This window comes from Delphinus delphis, chromosome 4 (assembly GCF_949987515.2).
Source record: "Delphinus delphis chromosome 4, mDelDel1.2, whole genome shotgun sequence".
NCBI classification, from domain to species: domain Eukaryota; kingdom Metazoa; phylum Chordata; class Mammalia; order Artiodactyla; family Delphinidae; genus Delphinus; species Delphinus delphis.
This window is the reverse complement of record NC_082686.1, coordinates 77,927,004-77,945,064: the sequence shown is the minus strand read 5'-3', so window position 1 is coordinate 77,945,064 and position 18,061 is coordinate 77,927,004. Positions and strand designations below refer to the sequence as shown.

Genomic DNA, 18,061 nt, shown 5'->3' with positions numbered 1-18,061 from the left:
GAATAAACACACTCTCGAATGTGCATACATACACGTAAGTACATACATTGACTCCTACTCTTTTATATATTTTCGATCTGGAATCAGAAAGATGATCAATGCTTTGTTTTCCACACTCTTTATAAAGAGTTACCTTGCCAATGTGAACCTGGTAACTGGTGTCTGTAACAGATTTGTACCAGATCATAAAATATTCAAAATAGAAGAAACATTATAGATCATCTAACAGAGCTTCCTCATTCTCGCCCTGTGGATTATTGGCTCAGGGTTCAGGGAGATCCTATGCATTGCCTGAAATTCCTCAGTGAGTGAGTGTCAGAAGTCCATGACTTCTTTGGAGAGATCAGATACTTCTATCTTTGGAAGAAAATTCTTTCACATGTGCTTTCTTTACTTGTTTCTTCTCATCACAGTATTTCATCTTCTAATTTCACATTAAGATTTGCATAATTTAAGCAGCCACAAGTTCACGTGCAGTCTTACCTAACTAGGTACAAAGATTAGTACAGTCCACTGCTGACTTATCAAACCTAGGATCAGCTGGAGTAGAATTGGTTCTTAAAGAAACTGGTGGGCATTTCATGTTATTCTTTTGTTCAAGATCCCATTCTGAGAATATAGTTACAAAATAGGGAAGAAAGATCTCAATTTCTAGAGAAACATTTACTAAACTAAAAAGAATGTGATATTGGGTCGAAAAAGCACTATGGAATATTGTACTCCTGTAGGAAATTGGTGGTCATATTTTATTTTTTAGATGACCTCTGAGCTTTGTATCTGTTTTTCTAATCATATTGCATTTATATAAATTCACTCTGCCACCAAATACACCAGTTCCCTTTTGGCCCCATACAATGAGCGCCAACTGCATGATGCATGGCGAGGAACAATGGTCTTTATGTCAAGACGGTCCTTATTGCTGAATGGATTTAAGCAAGTCTCATTTCCTCTCTGGAATCAATTCCTCTTGGGCTCCTCCTCTGTAACTGTAGTGTCTGGACCAAATGATTTCTAAGCTTTTCCTGATCTAACCTAAGAAAAGCTTAGCAAATGTGTCTTACACTAAAAATTCCTTGAAACAGGTGAGTCAATAAAAGAAGCATAGAACCAAATCCTTGGTTTAAAATGTCAATTTTTTGTGTGTGTGGAAACTCAATCATTAGAGTATGTTAAAGTTGTAAAAAATATGCGCTTTTCAGAAGTAGGAAAATCTGAGTTTATTCCCATGTTGCCTAGATTTAGTTGAGCAACCAGTAGAAATCATTTTTTCAGGGATGCCCTCCTAACCCTCGGGACTAAGTAGAGCCCCATGTTTTATCCTGTTTCCCTCTGCTTTTTCAGAACATATGTCACAATTTTAGAAATAATTTATTTAATGTCAGTGCTTCCTTTAAACCAACTCCCTTAGGGTAAGGAATACTGCTAGTTCCCTGGAACCTAGGACAGAGCCTGTCATGAAGCAGCTGCTTAATAAATACTTGTTGAATTAATGACCTAACTTCACCTCTCTAAACCTAACTTTTGTATCTGAAAATCAAGAGAAGCAGGTTTAGACAAGATGTGCTGTAATGTTTCTTCTGGGTTCTAATATCTTATTTCTATATTCTGTGTCTTCTAAAATCATAAGTCTGCAATGATTTTACAGGTTGGTGCTGCCCATGCTAAATTCATTTAAGAAAAATTTTAATTAGGAAATATTTCAAGCATATAAAAAACAAGTAAAGTTAGACATCTGAATATCTACCAAAATGTTTCCATATTGCTTCAAATCTTTTCTTTAAATAAAATATAGCAGATAAAGCAAAAGATCTCCCTCCATTCCACTTCAATCCCTTCTTTCCTTCCAACAATTAAGATGAAGGAAATACATCTGTATGTGAGAACATGAATAAGTCTTAAAAACATGAGAAATAGAAATGCCAGACCACTGAGATTAAATTTTGAGCAGTGTAGTGTAAGTAAATATTAAGTTCACATAAAATTATATTACATGTACTTATGGATATATGCATGCATATTTTACAAATGTGTGGAAGCAGATCAACAAAATCCATTAGTTTTTTACACAAATGAATCTAGTAACTTGAATCCAGTTTAGAACCCAGTGATTACTAGCAGATAAATATGAACTGTGTGATTCATTGCAAATGGTTAATCTTCAAACTTTAGCAGACTTTTATTATCTGGCAACAACCAGTTCCTGAAAGGTTGAAATAATCATGTTTCCACAGTGTTCCCAAGATTACTTAAGCTACACTAAGCACTTTCTGTGGACGATCTTAGAAATAGGAGGCTTCAGTAATAATCATAATGCATACATGCCTTTTATGTTGGTCTTTGCCATTGACTAAGGCTTCTCATATCTGTGATTTTTTTCCTCCACTCTAAGAGATGTATATTGCATATTATAATTTTTTTCTATTTTGTGTTTGTGAGAGGTGAAGTAACTGCATAAAGACTCAGGGAATAAATTGAAGAGGCAGAGTTTAAATCTTGTCTTTTGACCCCTAGTCCAGTAAATATTGCTTCCCATTATTGGTTTTGGATAAGAGTCCTTTTCCAAAGCTTTTGGCTTTAAGAATTAAGCCCTTTCCTCTTCTACAACAAAATTGGCCTGTTAATTCCAGTGTTACCTCATGGTATTTTATTTTCCTTGTCCGGAATTAGAACAAATCATTTTTTCTTTTCTCTATCTGTTGATGAGTCCAATGACTAAGTCCTGTCTCATTTTGCTCCTGAATGTCGGGAGCCCTGTGTTAAAACTAACTCTCATTCATTCTACTTTGACTTTAGAAAAGAGATAAGAAAATGACATATTATTTTTGCAAGCACTTTAGTTCTAATGAATAATAGTTCTTGGCCTGTTTCGGTACTTCCATGCGTATCTTTCACGATGAAAGCTAGAAGACTGAGTTTTAGTAATTCCAAAATATTTCTTCCATCTCTTCACCTTTTTCTTCATTTGTACTGCTCTAGTTTAGGCTCCCCTCATTTCTTGTCTGAATGGGTCCTAATAAGTCTCCCTTCTCCCTACTTTGCCTCAGTCTTGCTCCTATCAGCTTTGTTTTACTTACTACATAGACACTGATTAGGTCTTTACCCTGCTTTGCAATCGTCAGTGACTCTCCTTTGCCTGCTGGTAGAGTCCACCTGTTTCTTGTGACATCCAAGTCTCCTCTGAATCTGGTAGCTGCCTTCTTCGCTTAGCCTCATTGCTTTCTGCTCTGCCTCTCCTCCTTCTTCCCCCAGCACATCTCTATTTCAACCATATTAACATCTCTTTGCTTGTACTCATGATGTTCTTTCTTCATAGAGAGCCTGCCCTCTGCCTCTTGACTCTTCCTTCCTCCTGTTTTTTGGTGTACCGTCTAGTTGGTGAATAACTTGTCTTTTTTAAGGCCTAGTTTAAATATCACTACCTCTATAAAACCTTTCTTCTCTGCTTTAGTGGAATATATTTACTTTTCTCTTTCTCTCTTATTCCAACCAATCCATCAGTGAATCTGGTTAAAATATATCTGGAAACCAGATGCTCTTCACCAGCTCCCCTGCTGGTCTAAGCCACTCTCATATTTTTCACTTGGATTATTTGCGGTAGCTTCCTTGCTGGTCTCTCTACTTCCATCTTTGGTCAACAGAGTTTATTCTTCACATAACAGCCAGAATCTTATTAAAATGCAAATCAGATCATGTCACCTTCTCAAACCTCTCCAGTGGCTTCCTCTCTCACATCAAGGAAAACTGAAATCCTTACTCTGGCCAAAAACCTTGCATGGTCTGGGCCCCAACTTCTCTCTAAATTCTGATCATATCCCCTATCACTGTATCCTTTGTTCACTGCTCTCCAGTGACACTGGCCTTCATGACAGACATACCCACCCCAGAACCTTAGCACTTGCTGTCTTCAGTAATTGGAACATAATTTCCCTAGGAGTATGAATGGCTCACTCCAATGCTTCCTTCAGATCTTTCTTTAACTATCAACTTACCAAAGTATTCTTCTCTGACAACTCTAGATAAAATAATGTCTTCCTCATATAATGGTCTCTAACTCCTGGCTCTTGACTCTCTACTGCCTTTAAATTTACTCTGATTTTCTTTATCCACTATCTGACATAGTATTCACTTGTTTATTCTAGAATGTGAGCACCTTTAGAGCCTTTGCTTTTGTTCACTTCTGAATTTCCAAACCTAAAACAGACTCTTGAATATAGTACTTTCTCAATAAATATCAAATTTATTAATTAGTAGTTAATTGCTCTATCCTCTGTAATTCCATAGCACTTTACATACCTATAGCATTGTTTGTATTTCACTCTACTTCTAAACTGTGAGCAACTTGAGGGTAAGGACTGAGTAATTTTTTCTTCCAATTTATTTTACATTTTAAAGACTATCCTACACAGTGAGGATACATAAGTTTCTCCATTTGAGGGTTTTTAAGTCTTATTTCTGTCTGTTCCTAGTACAGAATAGAGTACCTGGCATCATATAGTATGTGCTCAAGTAAATGTTTGTTCCATAGTTATTGAATGATGTGCAAAGGGGTAGATAAATAGATTTGATTTCTAGTTTGCAATGGCAACTGCTTAGCAGATTCTAAGGTAGTCAACATTTTATTTTCCACTAAAATATTATGAATTCCAGAAAAATGCCTAACTAAATTAGACACTCAAGCTATTGACAGTCTCCTGTAGCAAATTTATTACCTAAAAAGTATGGAACTGAATTGAAAAATGTCAAAGGATGCCCATACTAGCTCTTGCTATAGCTTGCTATATTCATGGAAAACTACAAAAGCAAATTAAGGGCCTGTATTTAAAAAAAAATAAGCATAAGGGAACATGATTTTAATGAACCAAAGAAAGCAAAAGCATCGAAAAAACTGAAAAAAAAAAAGGTTTAAAATGTTGCTTCAGTACAAAGTAATAAAACATAAGCACTGTAAAGTTGGAGAAGAAAATAATAAACCTAGAGTAGCAAGTTCTGATGAAAAGATGACTGGATAAGGTAAAAAGGGTGATAGATGAGATAAGCAAGTTCAATTGAAATGCAATAGAAGAATTTCAATTCTTTGTAGTAGAATAGAACAGAATTAACTCTAGAAAGCCATACTTATGGTAGAGAAAACAAATTTGAGAAACTTTCCCAGAATGCAAATAAAATAAAAAGATGTCAACAATTAGTGTTTGAGTATATAAAATGTATGGTGGATAGAGAGGGATATCCAGAGTAAGACTTATATGTTTCTAGAAACTAATAAGAGCAGAAGGAACAAAAACACAAGTAAAAAAAAGGAAAAACTAAGAAATTTACTGATTTGAGTTCAAGCATGTAAGTTGAAAGAGCTCACCAATTTCCAAGTTATTTTGAGAAAAAAAAGGATATATTTAGAAACATTCTCACTTAAAACAAAAACAAAAACAGAATAAAGAAGGAAACAAAATCCTGAAAATATCTAGGGAGAAATAAGCAGCTTGCTTAATTTAAAGGAAAAAAATTCAAATTGACCTCAGACTTCTACAATGCTAAAATATACATTGACTCAATTATCCAGTTTCAAGAGATTCAGTTAAAATTAATTTATGTACTAAAGATTTATATACTAAAATGTGCTCTTCAGCTCTTCAGTGTTAGTTATTTTTAATATTTTTACAATGGAGTAATTTATACTATAAAAGAAAACATGCTTAAATAAATCATAGTATATCCCTTTTTAATACTATAAACATAACCACATAAAATTATATTTTAAAACTAGAACAGGCTCATGATATGTTAAATAAAAAAAGATACTAAACTTTTTATGATATGCCCCAGTTTGTGTATATGTGTGCGTGTGTGTGTGTGTGTGTGTGTGCGCGCGCGCATGTATAGGAAAAAGTCTAAAATGTTAGGGGTATGTATCTCTGGGTAGGGGGAATATGTCATATATTTTCTTTTTTCCATAATTTTTTTATGTATACATGCTGTTATAACTATGAAAACAGACATATTTATTTAAAAAAAAGAAGTTGGATAAGTTTTTAATCTCCATAACTGCTTCTAATAGCAACAGCACTACAGGGAGAGAAACTTTATAATTTCAAACATAAAGTTTGGAATGTTTAATATCCACCCAAAAAGCTGCTGGAAATTCAATGCAGTGGACTTGGATCACCAAAGAAATTCTTAAGTTATAGTAGATTCTTTTTCAGGTATAAAATCAGTTGGGTTCTTGATTTGATACCTGTCAGTAGGAAAAACCTAGCTAGAGATAAATATAACCTTGGAAGAACAATGAAAAAAAATCTGTTTAGAATGGTAAGAAAATGTGCAAAGGGGAAATAAGTTCAAACTAGAAGTGGAATCCATGAAACAAACCAAAAACCTAGAGAAAGAATTATTTCTCTCAAGAATGTTGTATAGTCCCTTATTACATTGGATACGAAGTATAATAGAACCCAACCCCCCAAAAAGAAATGCTTCATGTGTTCTTCAATGTTAAAAATTAGATACATCAGAATGTTGTAGATATAGCTAAAGGAGTGCTTAAAGTGAACTTTGTAGAATTAAATGCTTATATTAGGAAAATATGAAAGTCTAAAATCAATGATCTAAGATACCAATTTAAAGAAGAAAAACAAAACAATAGCAAATTGAATGATAGTTCAATTAATGTAGTTAGACAAGAATAAAAAATTAAAAGTCATGCATGTTAGAAAAGAAGAAATGAAACTGGCTTTACTTGCAGTTGACATCATCATCTATGTAGAAAATTGTACCTACAAAAAACTACTAGAACTAATAAGTTTAGAAAGATTTTGTATATTGACAGGATATATGGTCAATATACAAAAATCAATTATATTTTATGTACTAGAAAAATACAATTAGAAATGTAAAATTTTAAAGTATTATTTACAATTAAAAAGTATTCAAGAGGGCTTCCCTGGTGGCGCAGTGGTTGAGAGTCCGCCTGCCGGTGCAGGGGACGCGGGTTCGTGCCCCAGTCCGGGAGGATCCCGCGTGCCACGGAGCGGCTGGGCCCGTGAGCCATGGCCACTGAGCCTGCGCGTCCGGAGCCTGTGCTCCACGACGGGAGAGGCCACAGCAGTGAGAGGGCCGCATACCGCAAAAAAAAAAAAAAAAAAAAGTATTAAAAAAGTAATCTAACAAATTTGTGCAAGATTTGCACAATGAAGACTATAAAATATTCCTGAGAGAAAGTAAACATGTTCTAATTAAATGGAAATATATACCATGTTCATGGATTAGAAGATACAATATTGCTAAGATATTGTCGTCAAGATGACCTATATATTCAACACAGTCTCATCCAAAATTCTACCAGGCATTTTTGTGGGAATTGACATATTTCTTGTAAATATTATATGGAAATTCAAAGGACCTAGAATAGCTAAAACAATTTTGGAAGAGAAGAACAAAATTGGAAGAATTAGATTACCTGATTTTAAGACTTGCTATAAAGTTAGAGTAATCCAGACAATGTGATACTGTTGTATGAATAGATCAATAGAAAAGAAGGCAGTGTTCAGATAAAGACCTGAACACATACGGTCAATTAATTTTCACAAAAGTTGCCAAGGGTATTCAATAGGAGGAAAATATAATCTTTTCAACAAACTGTGCTGGAACAATTGAATATCCATTAAAAAGAAGAAGAGAAAGAGGAAGAGAAGGGAGAGAAAGAGGAGACTGAAAGTAGATATAGGACTAAATGCAGGAGCTAAGATTATAAAACTTCTGCAGGAAAACGTAGAAAATCCTTCTAACATTGAATTAGATCAGAATTCCTTAGGACACAAAATGCATGTGCCTTAAAAGCAAAATAGTGATAATTTCTTAAAATTAACTGTTTTGGAAAAGCACAGAGGTGGGGTAAAAAAGGCAATCTATAGCCTGGGAGAAAATATATGATTTTTTAACTTATATTACATAAAGGACTTGTATCCAGAATACATAAAGAACTCTTTTCACTCAAATTATGAACACAAGCAACCCAATTAAAAAATGAAAATTTAAAAAGTATAAAAGATTTGAACACACTTCAGAAAAGAATAGCAAATAAGTATATAAAAATAATATAAAGTGAATATAAATATATTTATATTTTAAACTTTTCATTATATTAAATATAAACAAAGTATATATGTATATGAAAAGATACTCAAGATCATTAAACATCAGGGAGATGCTAATTTAAACCACAGTGAGGACCACTACATACCTGCTAGGATGGCATTGAAATTGACAATACCAAGTGCTGGCAAGGATATGAAGCCCTCATACGCTGCTGGTGGTGATGTAAAATGGCACAACTTCTTTGTAAAACAGTTTGGAAGTTTCTTATGAAGTTAAGCATACACTTAATCAGCAATCACGCTTGCAGTACTTATCCAAAATAATGTAAACATATGTCCTAAGATTTGTATATAAATGTTCATAATGCAGTTGTCCCTCCATATCCATGGGAGATTGGTTCCAGGACCCCCAGTGAATACCAAAATCCACAGATGCTCAAGTCCCTTATATAAAATGGTATAACATTTACATTTAACCCACATACATCCTCTTTTACACTTTAAATCATCTCTAGATTTCTTATAATGCTTAATACAATGTGAATGCTATGTAGATAGTTGCTGGCATGGCAAATCCAAGTTTTGCTTTCTTGAACTTTGTGGAAAAATTTTCCTCCATATATTTTCAATCCATGCTTGGTTGAATCTGTGGATGTGGAACCTCCAGATATGGAAACCAACTGTAGTTTTATTCCTAGTAAATAAAAGCTGGAAATAATTGGTGACTTGATAAATAATAGAATTCCATTCAATAATAAAATAGAATGCTGATACATGCAAAAACATCGGTGAATCTCAGAAGCGTTATGCTAAGTGAGAGAATCCAGGCACATAATGGACAGTATTATTCCATTTCTATAAAAATTTAGAAAGGCAAAAGTGTAACAAGAGAAAGCAGGTACAGATTGCCTGAGAATGGGTTGGGGTGAAGATTAACTGCAAAGGGGAAAAAGATAATTTTGATGAGGGGTGGGGACTCAGGGAAGGCTGGGGAGGGGATGGAAATAGTGTGTATCTTACTCATGATAGTGGTTACATTAGAGCATACACGTGTCAAAAGTCACCAACATGTACGCTTAAAAATTGGTGTATTTTATAGTAAATTACACTTCAAAGCTGATTAAAGGAAAACAAAGCATACATACCCCAAAGAAGAAATTGGTCTTTAGATTTCCAGAATCTCAGGTCAATGTTTGGGAGCATTTTAGAGGTCAATTTTCAAAGCCCCAGAGAGGAAGAGAGACATTCAAAGAATCCAGATGTATTCCAATTTGTAGTCTCTGCTGACTTGAATCACCAGGGTATTTTAAAATCTTGGCGTAAATTAGATTCCCGTTTTTAGTGATCTTGGAGAAGCATGGAAAATTGGTGAAGATGATAGTGACTATTTGGTGGGGGAAGTGGGCAAGTCGAAGGAATTATGAATACACTGTAGGCCAGGGAGACTGAATTTAGTACCGGAAAAATATTAAATGTCATCACAGAACCAATTTGCAAATAATGAAGGAAATAGAGTAGCAGAAACTTGGCTTTGTCAAGAAGGAACCATGCCAGACCACTTCAGCCCCTCTGATTACTGAACAGCAGTTCTGGAAGTTTAACTGGAAGCAACAACTGGAACGTATCCTGGCCCTGGTCAGACATTTAGATTTAGTCAGTAGTAAACCCTCATCACTAAAATTGGAAAATATGGTTTACAGCCCCAGATGCAGCCCTAGCTTAAGAGTAATATCTAAATTTTCCTGGCACGGTGTGGAGAACAGAAGGAAAATATGTTTGAATTGTGGCTGATGAATGTATGGTGCGTTTGAGGCATGATGAGGTTTGCATGGGTACAACATGGGAGTGGGAAGTGCGTGTGTTTGGGGGGTGGGGGGAGGGAATGAGAGAAAGATGAAGCCAGAACACAAAGGGCCTTCATACACCATGCGAAAGAGCAGGACTGCTTTCATGAATTCCCCAGAGCCGTAATAGAATTACTGACAGACAGCTGGTCCTAGACTCTAGGTCGGCCTCCTCCTAGTCCAGGATTGTTTCCCTTCTATCACTTGCTGCTTCTCCCTGCACTGAAATGAGCAAACATTATTATACTGAGACATAAATAAAGAGGAATTATTGATGGTAAGTAGATCATTTCTGAGCTCCATTTTAATGTTAGAGAAGATTGTGTACCTCTTAGGTTGATTCGGCAAATAGCCACACGTTTGAGAATTAGAAAAAAAGTAGAAGTACAGAAATATGCACTGCAGGGCCGAGAGAATGAGAGATGAGGAGCTGCTGTTCCAGGACTATGGGTGATTCCTGTATCCTGGTGGTTAACCAGATCTTCTCTGTGACCTCAGGCAAGTCCTCTGCCTTCTTCTTATCTATAAAATGGGGATAATAATACTGATCCATTATCTGTTATCTGAAATTCTGAAATTCAAAGAACTCTGAAAAACAAAAGTTGCTTTGCTTTTGTTTTAATTTCATAAGTTCGTGGCAAACTCAGGTGGTGGTGAAACCTGGCCTGAACATTGAGGGTTTATGGTCATTTCCTACTTCGTGTGAATCTTCATGGATTCTGCAGAAATATTAAGATTTGATTATAGGGTGGCCCACTAAATCCTCCTGGAGGTGTTTATAACATACGCTATATGAACTCTACTCCCTTTCTAAAATCTAAACAGTTCTGGATTCTGAAACATCTGGCCCCAGGGGTTTCAGATAAGAGATTGTAGATCCGTAGTACCTTCCTATTAGGCTTCTGTGAAGATTAAATTTCTTACTCCAGCGCTCAGAAAATGGTGAAGTTATTATTGAATATCATTACTGAAACACAGAAATTAGATTCCCCCTCCCACCTCTTAAGGATGAGTGAAGATTTAACCTGATGATGCCTAAGATTGTTCTTAGTACTTTTACGTTTTAGTCTGTCAAGTGTGATTTACAGTATATCAGCTATTGAAACAGAACGTTTTTCTTAACTGTCCTACTTATCCTTCTTTTCTTGCAATCTTTACACGCTTGGATGGGTGCCTTATTTGCCTTTAGGTGTTAGCTGACAAACTTTTTTTACAATCATCTTTCCTGAGGTGCATTTTATGAAACTCATGTTCAGATTATACATCTCCTAGTTTAGTTAAAACACAAACAGATATGCTTATTTTCTGAGAGTTCTCAATAAAAATGAGTTCATAACATGCTTTAAGACGTTGTCTTTATTTGTAAAGTCATTGGTTAAAAACACTAGAGGAAAAATATCCACCTAGATTTCATTCAGTGTTTCCCAAGTAGAATTTTTTTTCTGTGGTTGATTTATGGCATGCTTCCTATTTCTTCACGCTATATAAAACCCTTTTGCTGTGTTTAATCCTTGACTTGTGGGCATGGAGAAACAATTATGTAATACACGTCTAGTATTAGGAAATTTTTAACTGAAAATTTCATATAATGAAATGCTTGGGAGAAAAAGAAAGATTATTTAAATAAATATTATATTTCAAAAGGAAGAGGTAAAGCAATTTTTTTTTTTTTTTTTTTTTTTTTTTGCGGTACGCGGGCCTCTCACTGTTGTGGCCTCTCCCGTTGCGGAGCACAGGCGCCGGACGCGCAGGCTCAGTGGCCATGGCTCACGGGCCCAGACGCTCCGCGGCATGTGGGATCCTCCGCGGCATGTGGGATCCTCCGCGGCATGTGGGATCCTCCGCGGCATGTGGGATCCTCCCCGACCGGGGCACGAACCTGTGTCCCCTGCATCGTCAGGCGGACTCTCAACCACTGCGCCACCAGGGAAGCCCTTTTAAATGTGTTTTTCCATGGGACATTTGCCTCTATTCAGAGTTGGGTTGGAACATAGCAATAATGAATCCCTTTGCCACTCTGGCTCCTGCTCCCCAGTGTCTTTTCCCTGGAAGGATGTTGCTGCCAATTTAGGATTGTAACCTGTGTGTGTCTGTTTACCTTTGTTTGGGTAAGTGTTACTAGGTACCCTGCTCTTGGCCAGCAATTCCACTACCTGGGTGGTTTCACTCAACATCAGAATGAGGAGGAATGCAGTGATGAGGCATTGACCCAGAGAACAGGGGTGATAAGGTTTAAGATGGTGTAAGGATTAGAATGTAGACTTTCTATACGGTTTCAGAGGTGGGAAGAGGAAACATCAAGGATGGAACTTTTTCTTCAAGGTGTCATGCTTTCTCCACCCTGTTTTCTAATTTTACAGTCAACCAACCACTGAACTTCCTCTCCCTACAGAAGGTAGTGTGGGGAGGAAAAATTTCAGTCACTTGTGAGTGAAAAGATAATCTTTTTGCTGTGTTGTAGTAGAGCAGTCCTTCTTTCATGAGAGCGTATGACCAAGTGGCCCCTTCCAGATCCCTCATTCTTTTAGGCTATGACCTTAGAAGATAAGTGCAGCCATTTGCGGGAAATTTTGCTTTGCAGTTTTCTAGTTGGTTGACCTCAGGTAAAATGTCTTCGCTATCTGCCAGATATTCTATCTTAAAACATTTTTTTCCATAAACCCTAATTCCTATGAGTATTATAAGGGGGGAATTAATTATAGTCTGTTTAATAATACTTAGTACATGAGGACATTGTTTTTCCATTTAGTTTCTGGTACTCTGTAAAGCTGTTCATAGTGTTAATCATTGAAATATTTCTGAGAATATCTTTCTTCATCCTAAAGAGAAGATAACAGGAAATAATCACATAAATGTGTTTTGATAAAATGTGAAATAGTTTGTAGACATAGGATTTTATTTAAAGTGGAAAGAAATGATTAATTTGATCAATGAATGTAATCCCCTCGAATAAGATTGCTAGATGTCATGCGTATAGTAGCCAACGGTGAACGTGATGCCGAAAGCTCAGCCTCTGTACCCCAGTGCCGAATCTAATCTCAGAGATAGAGTTTTGGGTGAAGTAGAAGAGAATAGCTTTATTGCTTTGCCAGGCAAAGGGGGGCAGAGTGGGCTCCTGCCCTCAATAACTGTGTGACCCAACCCTGGAGGATTTGGTGAGGAGTTTTATAGTGATGGTTCAAGGGCAGAGTTGATAAGATTAGGATGTGTGCAGAGGCTGCACTCCTTTAATCTGGTCTCAGGTAGTCTGATGAGTTTTTCTGGTTGCTTTAATCTGGCCTCAAGTGGTCTTCTCTGGAATGAAGAATGCTAACTCCATTTGTTGGGGGTTTTGGTTCTGTAAGGAGCTCAAAGATATTGTTCTGTGGATCCCTTGAGGCAGAGCCAGGACCTGCCCCAAGGCTGCACTATTGTGTTTTGGCTGTTCCTCATTTGTCTCTGCATCCTCTCCCTTCCCTGATTAGCAAATGTTTGAAACTTCCCTTTGGGGCTCAGGGAGGGTCATGGAGGCTAGAGTCTGTTCCCTACAAACAAGGAATGGGGGACCTGGAAAGGCTTCTCTACCCAGGAGCCCCACAGGGTCCTGCTCGGTTTCATACAGGCAGCTATAAAGGTATGTGTTTACAGAAAGTAGATGCATGTTCCTTGTTCTGATTTTGAACAGGTATTTTGAACAGTGTCTCCTATTGTTTCTTTTCTTTCCTCCACCATTGGCTCATCTCTAAGCAGTATTCCACTGAACTGAAGAAACTGTACTGCCAGATTGCGAAGACATGCCCCATCCAAATCAAGGTGATGACCCCACCCCCTCAGGGCGCCGTCATCCGTGCCATGCCTGTCTACAAGAAGGCCGAGCACGTCACTGAAGTGGTGAAAAGGTGCCCCAACCATGAGCTGAGCCGTGAATTCAACGAGGGTAAGGAGAATGGGGATCTGTGGCCGTTCAACTAAGTTCCTTGAAATGGAGCTCCTGTGGAGACTTTTGTTTGGTGCCCACTTACCTGGTTCCAACCTCTGCTGGCTGATGGCAGCTCAGGCTACCTTTCTGGCTGACAAGACTGCCTGAGAATAATGATGAGTAAATTTCAGGCTTTCACAATGACTGAACTGTTTATTTTAATATTGGTAATTGCTCAGTGACCTGGACTTGCCTCTCTACTCCCTACTACTGCTTCCTTCCTTCTTCTTTTTTTTTTTTTTTTTAATGGGAGGGTTTAAGGAGAACATGTGGCCCCTGATCTGTTGGGCCCTGGCTAGGGGCTTCAGTGCCTCTCCCAGGGTGATTGTCAAGGCCAGACCAATTAGGGTCTAGAAGGGGAAGAGATAGGAGCATAAAAGATGAGAAATATTAAAAAAAAAAAAATAGAAGAAGGAAGTAAGAACTAAGGAAAAGAAATGAAGACAAATAATGGATAAGAAGAGTTAACAGAAGATCTAGAACGTAAGCTGGGGACGGGAAACAGTAAAGTGAAGGACTGGGAGTCAAAGAGCAGGTATCTTGGGGCGACCTTTAAGTGCTGTATCCATAGGTAAGTTAGGCCCCAGCCTCTGAGCCTCAAATCCAGTAACAGTTTTACAGAAGAGGTCATTATTTCCAAGGGTTCCCTTACATCTGCTGTTCTAAAGTTCTTTGAAGGCAGGCTAAGTCAAGAAGACAAAAATAGAAAAGAAGGACAGAAGAAAGCAAAAAGATTCATCAAAGCGTGATGAGGGTGCAGGAGGGTTGGGAGTTAGGATACTTTTTATAGAAATTATATGAAAAATAGAAAGATTGGTAGGTAGCCAGAGTGTGTATATGTAGAGAACATAATAGATGCTAGAGAAAAAAGTAATGGAGAAAGAAAATAGACATTTAAAAAGAGAAAGTTAAAATCCTCCCAGCTTAATACAACTATTTTTTACACATTAATTTCTAGTCCTTGTTTATATGATCTCATTATCCATACCTTTGCATCTTGCTTTTCACTTAACAATATGCTATAAAGGTTATTCCCTAGGCTTCATTATAGGTTTCCATAATTGCCCTCCATTCCTCAAGGTGACATAACCATTTCTTATTTTTTTTTTCTCACTGGTTGACATAATAGTTGTTTTTAGTTTTTGCCATAAAAGATGATGCTTCAGAGAGCAGAGAGCATCTTGATACACTTAGCTTTTTACTTGTATTGAATATCCAACTTGTAGAATGAGAACGTTCAGCCAAAGGTTAAAAAACACTTTCATGTCATTAACTCTTAGAGCAGCTTCTTTCTTTTCGAGTTCCACCAGGTATCACATTTTGTGAAACTGTGCCTATACTCTTTTAAAACTTGCTTGCCGTTTCTTACCCTCTAACCTGGGGCTCTTGCAGCGCAATAAAAACAGTAAGTTTCCCATCTTTATGACCAAAGTAAGATGGAGACTTCATGATGAAAAGAATAGGCAAAGTGAAAGTTATATCCTTTCCATCCATAGCTTCCTATTGAGTGTTTTTAATGGTCAATTTGGGGGCAGTATTTTCTCTCAAGCTAATATTTTTTTTTAATTAACTTTGCTCCTTTTTCTTCCATTTTCCAGAGAAGCTAGAAAAATCACCTGTATGGATCAGGTCAGAGATGTAGTCATAGAGTTCTCTACCACTTGAATTGTTTACCTTGAGCACCAGAAACATGGGACTGTTCCCTTAAATACAGATGAGCATTCCTGTCCTTTCTGTGGCTATATGGGTGGTGATACTTGCATGTGTTAGATCTCTGGCAACAGGATCGATTCCTCTTTTCAAGGATGTATATTGCCTCTATTACACAAGCCATTTCTTTGGCCACCAACGTTCTGTCCATACAGTTTCATTTTGTCTTCTCTGTTTTGAGAGTGAAGAACTAAGAATTTTTTTTTTTCTTTCTCCGTTCTGCAGGACAGATCGCCCCCCCTAGTCATTTGATTCGAGTAGAAGGGAACAGCCATGCCCAGTACGTAGAAGACCCCATCACAGGAAGACAGAGTGTGCTTGTACCTTATGAACCACCTCAGGTAAACAGATAAGGGTTGGGCAAACTTGAGATCATTAGTTTTGGTGATAGGGGGTGTTTCAAGCATCAATTTCTATTTTAGTCCTTGTTATAAAACAACTAACCTTTTTGTGTTTCTTCTCTCCCTCTTCTCCACAGGCCACTTCTCTATCCCCCTTCAAAACTCCTAAATTTGTGCTAAATTTGTACTTGGTAATGTGGCTCTGTGCCCATGTTCCCATCTTAAAGGCAGACAATAATTGAATCTACAGTTGAGTTTATACGTGGCATTATTATCCAGAGATCTTAACTGGCAATTCAGCTAGTAGTGGATGTACACGAGTACTGGATACAAGTATTTTTACACTGGCCTGAAAATGGGAGACCCTAAGATGGAACTCTTAGCTGAAGTTTGAATGTACAGGTTCGCAGGTTAGAAAAGCAGAGTGGTGTGGCAGAAAGAACACTGGGGTAGTGAGAACAGAGACTCTTCGTTTGCTGACTCACTCTGTGGACCTTTAGCTTATAACTCTCCATCTCTGGGCTTCAGATTGCCTCACCCATAAATTCATTTTCTGGACTAGATGATTTAATTCTGAGGACCTTTTAAGCTCCAGAGTGTACTTTATAGAAGTGTACATTCACATATATGTTGTACTGTTTTTTAGCCACCTCGGGGAAATATCCCTGGAGCATTACTGCTATAGTTAGTAATTTTTTCATCTCTCTCTTTTCGTATATGTGATGAACCCTATTTGAATTAGATGATATGATCAGCTTGCGAATGAATATGTAGGGTCAAAGATCGTTATTTTTTAAAAGCCTATCTCGTCTTGGGTAGGGTCCAGTGTTACAGATATTAGCTTTAAGCATCCCAAGATCCAAGGCAAAGAAGAAGCTACTGTGGATTTTACAGTTTGCCTTTGTAGAAGAAAGCATATCGCTTCCTCAGAAGTGGAGTTGTTTAAATAAGTGAGAACTAAGAAGGAAGAGCTGAGAAGAAAGAACGTCAGTTCAAACCATGGTTAACACCGACTGTTTTTTCCCCCTCTCCGTGTTAAGGTTGGCACTGAATTCACGACAGTCTTGTACAATTTCATGTGTAACAGCAGTTGTGTTGGAGGGATGAACCGCCGTCCAATTTTAATCATCGTTACTCTGGAAACCAGAGAGTAAGTGGCATTTGCAGAATTGTTATTCTATAGAAACTCTGGGCAGAGGGCAAAGTGAAATTGTGTTTGCTTTATCATTACCTTTGCATGTGCAGCAGAGAGCTACCCTTGATTTTGTCCTTTGTGCTTTAAATCCTCGCTACAAACACTTACATAAAAGATCTAAGAAAGTGGAGACAGAACGGGGTGGGTAAAGGTAGAGGAGAAAAAAAAAAGAATTGGGAAGGTGTTCAAGTCGCTTCATACCTGAATTCTTGACATTTGACTGGAATAGTTTCTGATTAGACAGTGTTTGTTTTCATGTGGCCCCTAAAGGCATTTAACAGTTTCTTTGAATAAGTCTGAGCTGCCTGTGGGGATTTTATCTGGAGACATCCACTGGCTTAACTCAAGTTTCCTTCAAAATATGTAGCTAAATACAGCTGTTCAGCTAATGGCTTGGAGGTTCTTTGCAGAACAAATGGATGCTAGTTACTAATATTGCTCATGGCGTGTAAGCACTTTTGTGTTCTGCCAGATGCTTTGGGGCCCATCCTCAAAGCAGCCATAAGGGAGCTGGTAGTGGTGGTGCACGGTTGATGGCCAGCAGGGGTCTTTTCAAATTCTTTTCATTTAACCCTTTCTTCTCCTCTTCTCTAATTCCTAGCGGGCAAGTCCTGGGCCGCCGCTGTTTTGAGGCCCGGATCTGTGCTTGCCCAGGGAGAGATAGGAAGGCAGATGAAGACAGTATCAGAAAGCAGCAAGTCTCGGACAGCACAAAGAACGGTGATGGTACGAAGCGCCGTAAGTAGCTGTAGTGGCCGAATGGGGTAGGGTTCAGTCTTCTCCAGAGAGGGGGGCTGGGGAGTGATCTTTGAGAAGCTGCAGAATAAGACCTAAGGGCTTTAGAGGCAAGTATGACCCAGGGCCCCAGAGCTGATGGGAGCAGCTCTCGCTGAAATGGAGTGTATAGTGTACACTCCAGGTGTACACTA

At 37.8% G+C, this 18,061-nt stretch overlaps 1 protein-coding gene across 4 annotated transcripts in view; it reads left to right on the top strand.

The window, feature by feature from the left end:
• Positions 1-18,061, top strand: part of TP63 (tumor protein p63) — a 220,849-nt gene that overhangs the window by 175,858 nt on the left and 26,930 nt on the right. For 3 of the 4 annotated variants that reach the window (XM_060010948.1, XM_060010950.1, XM_060010951.1), the window contains 4 exons: positions 13,658-13,844; positions 15,822-15,937; positions 16,978-17,087; positions 17,734-17,870. In XM_060010948.1, coding sequence (XP_059866931.1) covers positions 13,658-13,844; positions 15,822-15,937; positions 16,978-17,087; positions 17,734-17,870 — 550 coding nt within the window. The remainder of the gene's footprint in view (positions 1-13,657; positions 13,845-15,821; positions 15,938-16,977; positions 17,088-17,733; positions 17,871-18,061) is intronic. The other variant, XM_060010949.1, reaches the window with a different exon arrangement.